The sequence below is a fragment of the Mauremys reevesii genome, linkage group 6 (assembly GCF_016161935.1).
Source record: "Mauremys reevesii isolate NIE-2019 linkage group 6, ASM1616193v1, whole genome shotgun sequence".
Classification (NCBI taxonomy): domain Eukaryota; kingdom Metazoa; phylum Chordata; order Testudines; family Geoemydidae; genus Mauremys; species Mauremys reevesii.
In genome coordinates, this window is record NC_052628.1 from 94,888,350 (window position 1) to 94,904,648 (window position 16,299).

General features: G+C 48.4%; 1 protein-coding gene across 4 annotated transcripts in view; it reads left to right on the forward strand.

The window, feature by feature from the left end:
* Positions 1 to 16,299, forward strand: part of VPS13A (vacuolar protein sorting 13 homolog A) — a 303,373-nt gene that overhangs the window by 65,843 nt on the left and 221,231 nt on the right. For 3 of the 4 annotated variants that reach the window (XM_039545239.1, XM_039545242.1, XM_039545240.1), the window contains exon 17: positions 11,426 to 11,568. In XM_039545239.1, coding sequence (XP_039401173.1) covers positions 11,426 to 11,568 — 143 coding nt within the window. Of the gene's footprint in view, positions 1 to 9,806; positions 10,407 to 11,425; positions 11,569 to 16,299 lie in introns of those variants that run through there. The other variant, XM_039545243.1, reaches the window with a different exon arrangement.

Here is a 16,299-nt window from a genome sequence, read left to right on the forward strand (position 1 = left end):
TCTTAAATGTCTGTTTTCATTTCTCCTCCCTCTTCTCTTACTTGTTTGAACTATTGTGTGGTTTTTTTGTTAATTTACTTTCTGCTGTGATTTGCTCAAAGTTTCTTCTTTAACTGGATATTATCAAGTGACATTGGGATCTTGAGGATGATGATATTTTGAGGAATTCAAATCTTATTCTCAGGTTTTTCTTGGAGCTCATTGTCAGAAAGTTTTAATGTATTTTTAAAGTGTCAAGCTAGAATAAAATCACAGTATTTGCGTATTTAAACAAATACTTTACTTATTCCTTTGAAAAAAGAGCTTGCATATTTGTGTTCATTAAAATTTAGAAATTATTCAAAATAGGGTATGTTAATAACAGCCAGTGTTCATGCTTGTAGTAGTTTGGCAAAGTTTTAATATTTTTTTTTGGAAGGCCTCTGTGTATTCCCACTTGTGAAATATGGTGCCCCTGCTGACAAGCTGTGAAACTGCCTTGAAAAAACAGTGTCTGTTGGCTGATCTTGTGTGAATGTTGATGTCATTCCTCTACTTTACATAAGGGAATACCCCTCACCCCCTAGCTCATATTATTTTCCCACCACTGCAGAGAGCACCCACAACTTGACACTTTGTCCTTAGGCTAGGTTTTTGCATAGTCTCTCTTATTTGCTAGTAGTGAGTTTGTATAGAATAGTATAGGATAATTTTGCATACTTAACTTGCCTTAGTCCCCTCATAGGCACCATCTTGGGCACCCTAAAGGAGTCCTGACCCAAGACTTGTGAATCCGACTCATGCCCTTCCTGACTTCTGAAAGAAAGTCATGAAGAGCTGGAGTCACTTCTGAACAAAATAGCCAATGCCTCATTCATAGAAGAAATCTTTTCTTCCTTCAAATATGCAAAAGTCTGCCCCACACTGAAACAACCCTCCCTGTATGCTTCAGTTCTAGCAATCATCATTCACTGTTCTAGCAACCTACCCATTCCTAAGCAAGCTCATACAGAAACTATCAAAAGGCCAACTACAAGCTCATCTAATTGAAGCTAACATTCTTGACCTGGCACAATCTGGATTCAGGCCCTTCGGAATGGAAACTGCTTTAGTGACACTGATGGATGATTTCTGCTGTCAATGAATAGTGGATAGACATCCTTTCTCATCCTCCTGGATGTGTCTGCAGCGTTTTACACTATGGAGGTTCATGAGTAAGGCCCTGAGAAAATCAATTTTTTTTTAAATTCATGGCTGTATCATGGATAATGTACAGAATTTTGCAGAATGTGCATGGTCAGCAAATGTCTTTCACCATCCGCTGAACAACTGCAATTTTTCCAACAGCAGGGAGCCAGAAACAAGCATCCATGCATGCTGGTTTTGTGCTTGCTATGGCTCAGTGCATGCATGTGTGCCAGCATCATAATGTCAGAGCAGCAGTTGGGGTGGGGGACTAGGTGGCTGGTTTTATGCCAGGACAGTAGCCAGTGCTGCTGCCTCTTGGAACACCTGCAATGTGAGCCCTGCTTCTACCTTGCTGCTGCTCATTTTCCAAATGGTGGCAGCACTGGCTATTGTGCCTCAAATGAAAACAGACATTGAGTCCCGCTCTGAACTGCTGTTCCCAACATGAGGCACACTGAGCACGAGACCACTGCGTGAGAATGCCCAATTCTGCCTCCCTGCTGTTGGTAAAATCATGGTGTTGAGCTAACTATGTGATTTTTATGCAGTCCATGAAGGTGAAGACCTAGCCTTAGTTGTTCATTTCTTCACCACCTCTTGAATGTACTGTAGCAATACCTTGGCATGAAACATTCAGCACTTAAAGTCCAGTACAAAGTGCTGCACCGCATCTCTTCAGAGCACAGGCTACTCTGAGCCCATCATACCTGTTCTTCTTCGAATGCTTGTTCACATCCATTCCACATTAGGTGTGCGTGTGCCCCGTGCATGGGTGTCGGAAACTTTTCCCCTTAGCGGCTCCCGTAGGGTCGGCAGGGGAGCCTGCCAGAGCAGTTCCTCCACACCGGTGCATATATACCCCCTGCCAACCCGACCCCCCTTCAGTTCCTTCTTACTGTCCGTGGCGGCGTTGGAACAACTCTTCTCTCGCTTGCAAGTGATCCCTTAGTACAGTTGTAACAGTTATCAGTAGTTAGCAGTTATCTGCAGTTAATAGCTATCAGTAGTTAGCACTTCTTAATAATAGATAGTTAAGTTTCCTTTGTTTTAGGTGTCTGGAAGTTGTTTCCAGCACCAGCCCTGGGCTGTGGGGCATGCCGCAGGCCCAAGGGTTTAAGGCTTGTGCCACGTATGCTGATCAGTGATCCTCACGACTTGTGTCTCTCTTGTTTGGGGAAGCATACCAGACTGAGCGCTGCAAGATATGTAAGGCCTTTAAGCCAAGAACTAAGAAAGAGAGAGACTTTCGCCTCAAGCAGTTGCTCGTGCACTACAACCTCTGGCCTCAGACCAGCCGGCGTCGGTGCCGGCGTCCTTGCTGCGGAGTGCCCCGGCATCAATCCGTGATCCGGTACCGGTGGGGCACCGCAAGCATGCGGCACTGAAACAACAGGACAAGCCCTGGCACTGCTCGACCTCTCCAGTACTGTCAAAGGGGCAGCCGAAAGGCGATAGAGGGCGCTCCCCACATAAGAAGGCCGTGCCTCCCAAGGGACCAAGCACTTAAAAGGGCAGTGCGGCCCCAGGACATGCACCGGCATTTGTGTCTCCAGGACCCGTCGAGCCCCGGGCTAAGTGGGCCGAGCTCAGAAGAAGGGCTGGAGGACATCCTAGAACAGCCCTCCACGCTAGACACCTTTGAGGCAGCAAAAGACCTCATCGAGCTATCGGCGGCAAGCCCCCGCCCTGGCAAGGAGCAGCCTCCGGCACCATTGCCAAGGGTGCCGTCCAGAGGCAAGCTGGCAATGGTGCGTTGCTCGAGGTCACCTCCCCGGCACCGCTCCTGGCACTGGTCCTGGTTGAGCTCAGCCTCCATGGACTCCCAGCTACCTTTGACTCAGTGGGACTCGATGGCACCGGAACCAAGCCAGCGCACGGCACCAGCTCCCCCGGCGCACTGTTCCCCGGCACCGCCACTAAGCCGGCACCAAAGGGACATAAGGCCACAATTCCCGGCCCTGGGTAGAAGGCAGTGATCCCAGTCCCAAGCGCATTGATACTGATTCCGGTCCCGGTTGGGGAGAAGCCGCTCTCCAGCCGACCCGACAGCACCATACCACGGCACCACCTTGGCCTTCAAGATCGGCCTCCTTAGAATCTGAGGTCGACTCAGGCCACTCCAGCTACGCCCGCAGAACACCGGCTATCAGGGAGCCCCAGACCGCGTGGCATCCCCAATGGGGACCGCTGGGACAATGGCCCTTTTAGACACCCTGGGCCATCAGCAGCAAGGGACCTCCTCCAGAGCTTCGAGGTCTGGCTATTTGGTACACCGGTCTCGGTCCCCACATAGACACCCCTCCACGCCCAAGGAGGCTACGGTATCCAGGCAGCCAGATGCTTCTCCGGAACACTGGTGAGCGGAAGCGGCACTGAGCCCAGGGCCGTCCCAGGGACAGTCTACCAAGCAGGGCTTGGATGCGCCCCCGACATATGATGATGGGCAGGAAGAACAAACGGAGGAGACTCAGCAGGCCCTCACCTCCTCATCGTCCCCAGACGAGGCTGTGGCGGGCACGGCGGTGTCAAGGCCTCCCCCGATCGACCACAGGGCACATCAGGAGCTGCTCCGAAGGGTCAACCAAAATTTGGGCCTACAGGCGGAGAAAACAGTGGAGCAGGAGGATCCTATGGTGGACATACTAAGCCCTTAAGGTCCCTCCAGAATTGTGCTCCCGCTCATAAAGACCATCCAGTCTAACTACAAGACGGTCTGGCAAATCCCAGCCTCCGGTACACCGACAGCAAGGGAGGTGGAGAAGAAGTACTTTGCCCCTTCCAAGGGCTACAACTTCCTTTTTTCTCATCCGACCCCCTGTTCGCTGGTCGTCTGAGCCGTGAACGAACGGGAGCGTCATGGCCAGCAAGCCCCGGCCCCCAAGGCCAAGGAGGCTAAACGTTTGGACCTCTTTGACAGGAAGGTCTACTCCTCTGGGGGCCTCCAATTACGGACTGCGAACCAGCAGACGATCCTAAACAGGCACAATTTTAATTCCTGGGCAGCAGTTTCCACATTTAAAGACTTATTGCCCCAGGGCTCTCAGCCTGAGTTCATGGCCCTCGTAGAAGAGGGAAAAGCAGTCACCAAGACCTCTTTACAAGCCTCTCTGGACTCAGCAGATGCAGCAGCCAGAACAATCACCTCAGGTGTGGTGATGAGGCGTTCGGCGTGGTTTCAGGCTTTGGGCTTTCTGCCAGAGGTCCAGGACCTCCTCGTTGAAGGGTCTGGCCTCTTTTCCGACCAGACGGATGCCAGGCTGCATAGCCTTAAAGACTCTTGGGCATCCCTCAAGTCGTTAGGTATGCACACCCCCGCGACTCAGAGGAAGCCATTCAAGCCCCAACCATTGCAACAATGGCAGTACCAGCCCCACCCTTGGCAGGACCCTTACCACAGGAGGGGCAAAGACAACAGGCGAAGGCGGAATAACACGCCTAGTCAAGGCCAGGGCCAGGGCAAGCCCCAGCCTGGCAGGAAACAGGGGTTTTGAAGGTGCGCTCGAGGACAGTGTACCAACCCAGCTCCCGGATCCTTCCCCACGTTTCTTGGACCGCTTGTCCCACTTCTACCAGGCCAATATAATGTTGGACCGTTGGGTCTTACACATAGTACAAGTGGGTTACACGCTGCTGTTCTCCTCCTTCCCTCCTACCCGCCCCCCTTCCCTGTACCTCTTCAGGGACCCTTCTCATGAGCAATTCCTTATGCAGGAGGTACAGTTGCTCCTAGAGGCGGGGGCGGTGGAACTAAGGGGAAAGGAGTTTTACTCCCGCTACTTTCTCATCCCAAAGGCAAAGGGGGGCCTTCGGCCCATTTTAGACCTTCTTGGGCTCAACAAGTTCTTAATCAAGGTCCACTTCCATACATGGGTGGCAAGTTTGTAAAAATTTTGGTGGGGCCCAGAACCCGCCCCCAACTCCGCCCCCCCAACTCCGCCCCCACCTGCCTAAGGCTCTGGGAGGGGGCTCGGCGGGGGAGGTCTGGGGTGCAGATCCTGGGCTGGGGATTAGGGTGCAGGAAGGGTGCTGGGTGCAGGCTCTGGGCTGGGGCAGGGGGTGGGTGTGCAGGAGGGGGTGAAGGGTGCAGGCTTTGGGATGGAGTTTGGGGTTGGGAAGGGGTGTGTGGGAAGGGGGAGGGAGTTTGGGGATAGGAGGGAGTGCAGGGTGAGGACTGTGGGGCTGAGGATGAGGGGTACATGATGCAGGAGGGGGCTCAGGGCTAGGGAAGAGGGTTGGGCTGTGGGGTGAGGGCTGTGGATGAGGGGTTCATGATGCGAGGGGGCTCAGGGCTAGGGAAGAGGGTTGGGCTGTGGGTGAGGGCTGTGGATGAGGGGTTCATGATGCAGGAGGGGGCTCAGGGCTAGGGCAGAGGTTTGGAGTGTGGGGTGAGGGCTGTGGATGAGGGGTTCATGATGTGGGGACGCTCAGGGCTGGGGCAGAGGATTAGGGTGCGGGGGGAATGAGTGCTCTGGCTGGGGCTGAGGGTTTGGGGTTGGAGAGGCTCAGGGTAAGGGCAGCCTGCCTTGCCAGTACTGGCGGAGGGCAGGCACTAGGACCCTGCGGCAGCAGACAGCAAATCTGCTGGGAGCCCTCCGGGCAGCAGGCAGGGGAGAGACGCGGCTGCGTTCTGTCAGGCAGGGACGCAACACAACGCGGCGGAGGGGGGGTGGCAGGCTGGGGCTGGGACCTGCTCCAGGCAGGGTCGCGGCGGCGGGGGGAGACCTGCGGTGGCCGGGGCCGATCCAGGCAGGACCGGGGGGCGGGAAGAGACCCAGCTCCAACTATTGCTGGAGCAGGGCGCCCAGCCCTGAATATTGCTGGGGCCCGGGCCCCACACAAATATATAACCTGCCGCCCATGCTTCCATATGGTCTCCCTAGGCACTATTATCCTGTCCCTGGATCCGGGGGTTGGTACGCTGCCCTCAATATGAAAGATGCCTACTTTCACATCGCTATTCACCCTGCTCACCAGCAGTTCTTACAGTTAGCCATAAACCAGCAGCTTTACTAGTTCACAGTCCTCCTGTTTGGCCAGGCGGCAGCCCCCCACATCTTCACAAAGTGCATGTCAGTAGTGGCAGCCTTCCTGTGAAAGAGGAGAATACGGGTATACCCATACCTAGATGATTGGCTCCTTGTGGGTCGGTCTGAAGAGGAGGTCTGCTCCCATGTGACAGCGGCCCTAGATGCATTCCGCAAGCTGGACCTTCTAGTCAACTTGCCCAAGTCTTTCCTGATACCAACCCAAAGGTTGGAGTTGATCGGGGTAGTGCTGGACTTGGCGCAGATATGAGCGAGCCTTCCAGAATCAAGGTTCCTGGCCATCCAGCGGTTCATAGACTCGATGCTAAGGTTCCCCACTACCACGGCCAGATGCTGCCTCCAGCTCCTAGGGCACATGGCAGCATGCATCCACGTAGTGAAATATGCTCGACTGCGGCTCAGGACTTTACAAGCGTGGCTTGCCTGATTGTATCACCTGGGCAGGGATCCCCTAGACCTTGTCGTGATGGTTCTGGCCCAGGTGTTGGACTCCCTGCGCCGGTGGCTCAATCGGCCGGTAGTATGCGAGGGTATCCCCTTTGCCTCACTGCAGCCTGCTCTGATGCTGGTGACAGTCGCGTCAGACCTTGGCTGGGGAGCTCACTTAGGGGACCTAAGGGCGTAGGGCTTATGGTCCGAGGCCGAGATGTTGCTCCACATCAATGTGAAGGAACTCAGGGCGGTTCGTCTAGCCTGCCAAACCTTTCACACTACTCTGGAAGGTCATAGCGTGACAGTTCTGACAGACAACACCACCGCCATGTTTTATATAAATAAGCAGGACAGAGCCTGCTCTTTTCCCTTGTGCCGAGAGGCCCCTCTTCTGTGGGACTTTTGTATAGCCTGCTCCATCCATCTCGTAGCATCATATCTCTTGGGAGAACGGAACAAGCTAGCGGACAGCCTCAGCAGGTTGTACTGCATGCACGAGTGCTCGATAAGATCGGACATCTTGCAGTCAGTCTTCCAGAAGTGGGAGTTTCCCCAAATGGACCTCTTTGCCACCAAGGACAACAGCCAATGTCCGCAGTTTTGCTTTTTCCAGAACCACAGTCCAGGCTCGGTCGCAGATGCTTTCGCGATCCCTTGGAGTGGGAGTCTGAAGTACGCCTTCCCTCCGCTCCCGCTCATCCACAGAGTCCTCCTCAAAGTTCGCAGGGACCAGGTGATGATAATTTTGATCGCTCCACACCTAATGTGTAATGGACGTGAATAAAACATCTCGTAGAACAACAATTACGAAAGATAGATAACCGTTTTTTCTCTGCCTTGCCTTCCCATAGAATTTTCAATCAAGTCAGTTTCGCTCCTTAGGCACAATGGACCTCTCAACAATAAGAGTGACGTTCAGCTGTGTGGGCGACAGACCATTCAGATCTCACCACTTTCCACTCCAAGTGCAAGGCAAATTTCTTTGACCTTGTCTTCTCTAAAATAAACACATAGCAATTGGTATATTTAACCCTCCCACACCTCTAAAAGTAGATATGTCACTGCACACACTTCTCCCCCGGGGAAGAGGATGAGAGAACAAATGTGACAGATATGTAATCACATAGCTTAATGTACTACTGGAAAATGTTCATATACTATGGTGATGAGCCCTGTATAAAAACCTATATAAAATCTAACCTGGAGGTTTTCCTGACTTGATCTCAAGGACCCCAGTCATCTTCCTTTGCCCCAGGTTCAGACATCATGGAAGTATCTCATGCAGTCCTCTTCATCTGTCCATGTGGCCCTGCATACATCATTCCATGGAAGATCTGCTGGAGGCAGATACTAATACGCTTTCCAGCACCATGACAAGTGCTGTCCCTTGGCACAGATGCCTTTGCAGCCACCTATTTCTAACCCAGCACCTGTGCAACCTTTGGAGCTGTCAAGGGACCTCTCAGATCAGCAGGAAGATCTGCCTAAGTCTGAGGATGGGATGAGTGTCCTTCAGAGAAACCATAGGAGTCCCTTCCGGAAGAACGTACAGATGGCACCTCACCAGAAGATCAGATTGGTGCTTCATCTGTCCAACCTTCTGATGAACAGTAACTGTTTTTGAGAAACTATTGGGGAGAATGGCAAACTGCAGCTGCAAATAGGCTACAGCACTGGAGACATCAAATCCCCTGTTGGATGTGTTACAAATGCAGACCAGGGATAAACTAGCTCTACTTACCAGCTCCAGCCTTCTTAACCTGGCCAGGATGTCTAGCTCACTCTCTTCTCATCCTCACCTGTATCCAAGAGAGCTGAAGGGTATCAATTTTTGCTGTGTTGTCCTTTGGCAAACTCCATGGTGGGATCTGTACCATAGGAAAGAGTTAGAGGCAACAAGACAAGACCTCTCAACTCTTCCCTTTCTGACTTACAGGAACGTAAGGTTTTGCCTAAAGAGCCTATTTGTGTGGCTTACTAGACCTTTGAGTGGTCAACTCTCAAGCAGTTGTGTTCCACGTAATTATGCCCTGTGGGAAGCGATGATGCCTTGCCCAAGTCAAAGAAGGAAGCAGCCTGGACTGTACTCTGAAAGTATCATATGCATATTAGACACTTCCTAAGAGCAACATGTGGTGCCTTGGACTCCAGTGCCAGAAGGGAGTCCAAAGGAGTGGCTCTAGAAAGGTACTCCTGGCTGAAATCCTGTGAATGTCCTATTGGAAGAAATGGATTCTCTTTTCAGGAAGGGAGCCATAGAGGACGTTCCACAGAAACCCAGAGAAAAAAGGCCTTTACTCCACCTTAGAAATCTCAACAGATACATAAGAATGCTCAAGTTCAGGATGCTCACTGTAAGGGACATTATCTGTTCCTTATCTGAGGGAGACTGGTATGTGCCTCTCAGTTGAAAGGGCACCACTTCTTTGTGGTTATTAAGTGCAGATCAGGTATCCGAGGTTCTATGTGGGGATGAGGCACTACCACTTCAGAGTTCCTCTTTTGGGCTTGTTCACAGCTCGAAGAGTCTTCACTGTGATGCTTCCCGTGAGATCCAGGGTTGTGTAGTACCTCACCACCACCTGCTCTTAGGCCATGGCTACACTTGCAAATTTGCAGCGCTGCAGCAGGGTGTGAAAACACACCCTCTCCAGCGCTGCAAATTGCGGTGCTGCAAAGCACCAATGTGGTCAAAGCCCCAGCGCTGGGAGCGCGGCTCCCAGCGCTGTACATTATTCCCCACAGGGAGGTGGAGTACGGACAGCGCTGGGAGAGCTCTCTCCCAGCGCTGGCGCTTTGACTACACTTAGTGCTTCAAAGCGCTGCCGCGGCAGCGCTTTGAAGTGCAAGTGTAGCCATAGCCTTAGTGTGAAGCAGCCTTGTCTGTTCCTGCCGTGTATCAGCTTTCTGAATCCATCAGTCTGTGGTAACACAAGCTCTACCTTCCAGGCCTCTAGTAACAGGCACATGCCAACCACTGAGTCCCTGGAGCATTCACCTTGGTGGGGATGAAAATGTGAACGCAGGCTTACTCAGTAGGTGGTCACATGATCAACACAGGTGTTCAGTGAAACCAGTGGTGACCAGTGCACTATGTCACAGATGGGTTCACGAGGTAATAAACCTCTTTGAACAAAACATCTAATGCCAAGTGTATTGAATGGGAGCGTGCACTGTCAAAAGCTGTTTGATGTGGTTCTGCTAGACTGGAGACAATTTCTTTACAGCTTCCAGTCTTTCTTCCTGTTACCCAGAGTCATAAGGAAAATCATTGTGGACAGATCACATACTAATAGCCCCAATTTGTCATGTCAGCACTGGTATCTAGATCTGTACCTGGCCAGGGATCCACCATATTTGCTGCCTTTCTCTGCAGACCTGCGTCAGTAACAAGGGGAGGATTCTGCATCCCAATCCAAAGACACTTCACTTGGCATTGTGGAGGAGGAACCTGCTAACTAATGTGGACTGTTTATGCTCTGAGTTCAAGTCTCTCTCTCTTGTAATCCAGGAAGAGCTTCACTATGAAATGCTATAGACAAAAAAAGGAAACAGTTTACCATATGGGCCATTGGTAAAGGATTTGTTCCAACTCAAGCTGGGTCTCTGCAGTCCTAGAGTGCCTAGTACACCTGAAGTCTCAGGGCTTAGCTGTAGCCACGCTAATAGTCCATAGGGCAGCAGTTACCTGTTCATCACATTTATGTTATGGACAAACACATCTTCTCTTACCTTACAGTCTCCAGATTCCTTAAGGACATGGTAAGTTTGTTTTCCTCCATTAGGGAGCCTCTACTTTTATGGGACCTAAAACTTGTCCTAACAAAGCCAATGGGCTCTCCTTATGAGCCTCTGACGGAAGCCTGTCTCAAACCTTTATTGATCAAAACTGCCTTCCTCATTGCAGCTGCTGTTTTGATGGCTTCTCCATCTTGTATTGTATTACACAAGACAAAGTCACATTGAAATCCCATCCCAGTTTCATGCTTAAGCTGGTCTCAGATTTCCCCCTAGTTCAGTGTATTTCCCTGCCTGTGTTCTTCTCCAGACCCCATTTCCATACCCTAAATATCAAGTGGGCATTCTATTCTTATCTGGAAAATACCAAGCCTTTAGAAAATCCAATAGGTTATTTGTAGCATGTGGCCAGAGAGACTCTGTGACCAAACAGACTTTCTCATGGATTAGGAATTGTACAGAACATTGTTACATTTTAATTAGGAAACTAGTAACCTATTGTTTAAAGATCCATTCCATGACAACCACTGTAACATCATTGGCATGCCTTAGCAGGTTCCCCTGATGGATGTAGCATCTTGTTCCAATGCCTGATTTGGGAGAGCTGTGTTACAGTTTATATTTACCTAATAGCTCCTAGTTCACTGTTCTCCTGGTGAAGCACTGTTTGGTAATCTTCTCAAGTAGAATAAACAGGGACCCTCGAAGAAAAGGGTTACTTTCCAGTAACTGTTCTTCAAGAGTTGCCCCGTACATTCATACTGTTTACCTACTCTCACCTCTGCATTGCAGTTTTGTCTACTCTGCAGTTAGTGGGGAGAGAGCTTGGGTGGTTGGGGTGGCATGTGTGCATTCCTACAGAGTGAGGGGATGACATCACTGTTATGTGAGATCTCTTGTGAAACCTCCTATGACGTGAGTTTTCAAGGTAGTACCACCACTTAATGCCAGGAGCGCAAGTGTGAATGCACCAAGGTGACTCTCAAACTACAACACTTAATGGTAGATGATCTCTTTATTGTACTTTTTCCTGTTTTACATAGTATGAAGCCATGAAGCTTTCTGTAAAGCTGTTAAGCATGTCCATATCAATAAGGGAAAACAAGGAGAAACCTGAGCTGATCAAATTTGCAATAATTGACTTGAGCACAATGTTAACGCAACGACCAGGTGCGCAAGCAATAAGGTAAGCCTTTTCCATCAAACTATTTTTATTCCTCATAAAATGGCCAAGATATTAATAAAAATGGTGCTTAGCTTCCAGTCTTCATTGTGCTAAAGTTCACAGACCCATTACAATAGCTAGTTTAGCCTGTTTGCAGCTTGGGGGTAGAACCAGATTGGTCAGTTACTGGCAGTAAGGGAATTCCCCATCCCTAAAGCACCAGGACAGTTTTATCTTCCTCCACAGCTGCTGGCTGGCTTTAACTCATCCTCTCTGCTGCAGAACTTTACGAGGAAAATTCTAATCTGTTTCAAATATCTCTCTGGTTCCCAGTTGTGTCCTAGGGGTAGCATTTTCTTTTTGGGGAGTTCCCCCAGCTTTGCTTCCTCCTTTGAGTTATTGCAGCAGCTGTTGCCTCTGCAGTCTTCAGGGAGAAGTGTAGGCTGAAAAAGCCCTAATGCTTATTAGGTGCATCTGGGGAGCTCAGCAGTTGGTGTGCCATCATTGTGAGGGATGTATACGAGTCCTGATACTGCTTCTTTAAGAGTGCCATGGCCAGATATGATGGATCTGCCTGGGTTTCCTTGTTTTGTAACTTCAGAAGCATATAGACGGTCCTTGGGGGGGGGGTGGAGAGAGATTTGGGGAGGTGAGGTTGTAGAGTTTCTCTTGAAGTCAGTGGTTTCCCCAGGAATTGAAATGGGGGGTGTGTGTGTTTGAATTTACAGGGTTTGTGTGTCAGGACCGATGAGATATATAAAAGAGATATGAATAAAGTAAATGTTTTGTTAGTATAATGCAAATTTAACATAAGGATAATGCAAGTTACACCAAAACATATAACAGGTCTAGATTTCTAAAAACATAAACTTTTAAAAAAATGTATTTAATTTAAATTGACTTTTGAAAAGTAAGCCATCATGGGATAAGAGGGAAGTCCTATAACAGGATTAAAAAAAGAACTAGATAAATTCCTGGAGAATAGGTCCATCGGTGGCTATTAACCAGGATGGGGAGGGATGCAACACCATGCTCTGAGTGTCCCTAGCCTGTTTGCCGGAAGCTGGGAATGGGCAACAGGGGATGGATCATTTGATGATTACCTGTTCTGTTCATTCCCTCTGAAGCACCTGGCCTTGACCACTGGGCTATATGGACCATTGGTGTGACCCAATATGACCATTCTTATGTAAAAATTAATTATAATAATAAAAATGTTTAGTACAGAAACTCCCCAACATAATGACCTATCAAGATAGCAACAATGTGAGATGATAACCTTGGCAAATAATGCATTTTAAAAATCTTGGCCTATTAGGAAACATTTATATAAGTTTCCATTCCCAGTTACAAATCTAGCATTCTGGAGCAAAGTCACTAAAATATAGTCCAACAAACAAATGTTTATTTAACGTGCCCCTCACTTTTCCCTCCACCTCACTCCACTCACTGGTGTTGTCCTTGGTCAGTGGAGACTCAGAGTTCAGAGGTGCTTTCACTTGAGTACACCTCCCAGGTGGGGGGCAAGAAGGCACCTTGCTCGTTCCTCTAGCTGCTCACTGTTCGCTCTGGCCACGGCTGTTCATTGTGCCACCGTTCACTCCACCACTCTGTTGCCAATGGCCCTGCACAGTCACCTTCTGCTGCCACCTGCCACTGTGACCTCTGCGAGTTGGTCTCTTGAGGTTCCACCCAGCTTTCAGTGATTTCAGCTGAGCTCTCAGTGGGGGAACCTCGCTGCTAGTGCAGTCTGGGCTGTCTTTTACACAAAAACACTGTCCCTACAGGAATACTGTCCCCACAGCAGGACTAAGCACTTAGACCTGATTATCAGTGATTTCAGCTGCAGTGGTCACTTAACAGAACAAAAGACTATCTATGGAGCCTAATCAGCTCTGTCTTTAAACAGTGGAGAGGGACAGGTCCCCACCCTCTCTCTTGATGCCCTCAATCAGCACAGGCTAAGTACATTTCTACTGCTCTTTACTCATACAATAAGAACAACAACATTTCATTCCCACCCCTACCCCACATTCAAGTGTTTTTGTAACCCAACCCCAGCCAAAATCTGTCACTTGAGCAACACAGCTCTGTTTGCTGGATATGTAGGTAGATTAGGTGTGAATGTAAATACAGTATGGTCCTGAAGCCTTCCCCCCAGCTCATCATTAGCTGTCAGGGAGAGCTCATTTAGACTTGGCTTACAAATCAATGCACTGATATTGTCATAAAAAACAACAGCTGTATAAGGAAGCTAGTCTCTGTTCATACTTTTCAAATCTATTATACTTTCAGATACACGTATTTTTTCATACACTGAATATGCTTTTAAAGTGTGTATTAATGTTTCAATTTCAATTCAAATTTCCAAACAGTCACTAAATTGGCATGTTTCAGAGTAGCAGCCGTGTTAGTCTGTATTCGCAAAAAGAACAGGAGTACTTGTGGCACCTTAGAGACTAACAAATGTATTTGAGCATGAGCTTTCGTGGGCCCACTTCATCGGATGCATAGAATGGAACTTATAGTGAGGAGATATATATACGTACAGAGAACATGAAAAGGTGGGAGTTGCCCAACCAACTCTGAGGCTAATTAATTAAGATGTGCCATTGTCAGCAGGAGAAAAAAAACGTTTATAGTGATAATCAAGATAGCCCATTTAAGACAGTTTGACAAGAAGGTGTGAGGATACTTAACTTGGGGAAATAGATTCAATGTGTGTAATGGCTCAGCCATTCCCAGTCTCCATTTAAGCCTAAATTGATTGTATCTAGTTTGCATATTAATTCAAGTTCAGAAGTTTCTAGTTGGAATCTGTTTTTAAAGCTTTTCTGTTGCAAAATTGCCACCTTTAAATCTGTTACTGAATGGCCAGAGAGGTTGAAGTGTTCTCCTACTGGTTTTTGAATATTATGATTCCTGATGTCAGATTTGTGTCCATTTATTCTTTTGTGTAGAGATTGTCCGGTTTGGCCAATGTATGTGGCAGAGGGGCATTGCTGGCGCATGATGGCATATATCACATTGGTAGATGTGCAGGTGTACGAGCCCCTGATGGCGTGTCTGATGTGATTAGGTCCTATGATGGTGTCACTTGAATGGATATGTGGACAGAGCTGGCATCGGGCTTTGTTGCAAGGATAGGTTCCTGGGTTAGTGTTTATGTTGTATGGTGTGCGGTTGCTGGTGAGTATTTGCTTCAGGTTGGGAGGCTGTCTATAAGCGAGGACTGGCTTGTCTCCCAAGATCTGTGAGAGTGAGGGATCATCTCTAAGGATAGGTTGTAAATCTTTGATGATGCGCTGGAGAGGTTTTAGTTGGGGGCTGTAGGTGATGGCTAGTGGTGTTCTGTTATTTTCTTTTTTAGGCCTGTCCTGTAGTAGGTGGCTTCTGGGTACTCTTCTGGCTCTGTCAATCTGTTTTTTCACTTCAGCAGGTGGGTATTGTAGGTTTAAGAATGCTTGATAGAGATCTTGTAGGTGTTTATCTCTGTCTGAGGGATTGGAGCAAATACGGTTGTATCTTAGAGCTTGGCTGTAGACAATGGATCGCTTATAGACAGCCTCCCAACCTGAAGCAAATACTCACCAGTAACCGCACACCATACAACATAAACACTAACCCAGGAACCTATCCTTGCAACAAAGCCCGATGCCAGCTCTGTCCACATATCCATTCAAGTGACACCATCATAGGACCTAATCACATCAGACACGCCATCAGGGGCTCGTACACCTGCACATCTACCAACGTGATATATGCCATCATGTGCCAGCAATGCCCCTCTGCCATGTACATTGGCCAAACCGGACAGTCTCTACGCAAAAGAATAAATGGACACAAATCTGACATCAGGAATCATAACATTCAAAAACCAGTGGGAGAACACTTCAACCTCTCTAACCACTCAGTGACAGACTTGAAGGTGGCAATTTTGCAACAAAAAAACTTCAAAAACAGACTCCAAAGAGAAACTGCTGAACTTGAATTAATATGCAAACTAGATACAATTAACTGTGGCCTAAACAAAGACTGGGAATGGTTGGGTCATTACACCAATTGAATCTATTTCCCTATGTTAAGTTCTCCTCACACCTTCTATGGGCCATCTTAATTATCACTTCAAAAAGTTTTTTCCTCCTGTTAACGATAGCTCATCTCAATTGATTAGACTCTGCCTGTTGGTATGCATACTTCTACCTTTTCATGTTCTCTGTATGTATAAATATCCCCTGTCTGTGTGTTCCATTCTATGCATCCGAAGAAGTGAGCTGTAGCTCACGAAAGCTCATGCTTAAATAAATTTGTTAGTCTTTAAGGTGCCACAAGTACTCCTGTTTTTTTTTAGAGAGCTCTCAGTTGACCTCATGTGATGTATTTCATCCAGTACACTAAATGCCCAATATCAACTATGTGGGTGAAACCAGACCATCTTGATTGGCAGAAAAGATGCTGAAGAAGGAAAATAATTGGTTAGGAAAAATGTTCCATTTTGATGGCAAGTTGTTAGTGCTGCTAGGTTAAATTACTGCACTAATTTAACCTAGCAGCTACTCTTGGAGCTCCTATGTCAGCTGCACTAGCAGAGAAAGTAGCTTACTGATTCAGTAGACCTTGGTGTGATTCATAAGGAAAGACCACAGGCTCAGATCGGTGGTGAAGGCGCTCAGCCAGGTTTATTGTCGACAAGCACGGTACTAGCACCCTGGTTCATTGATTACAGGTACACTAACACATGTATGCCTGTAA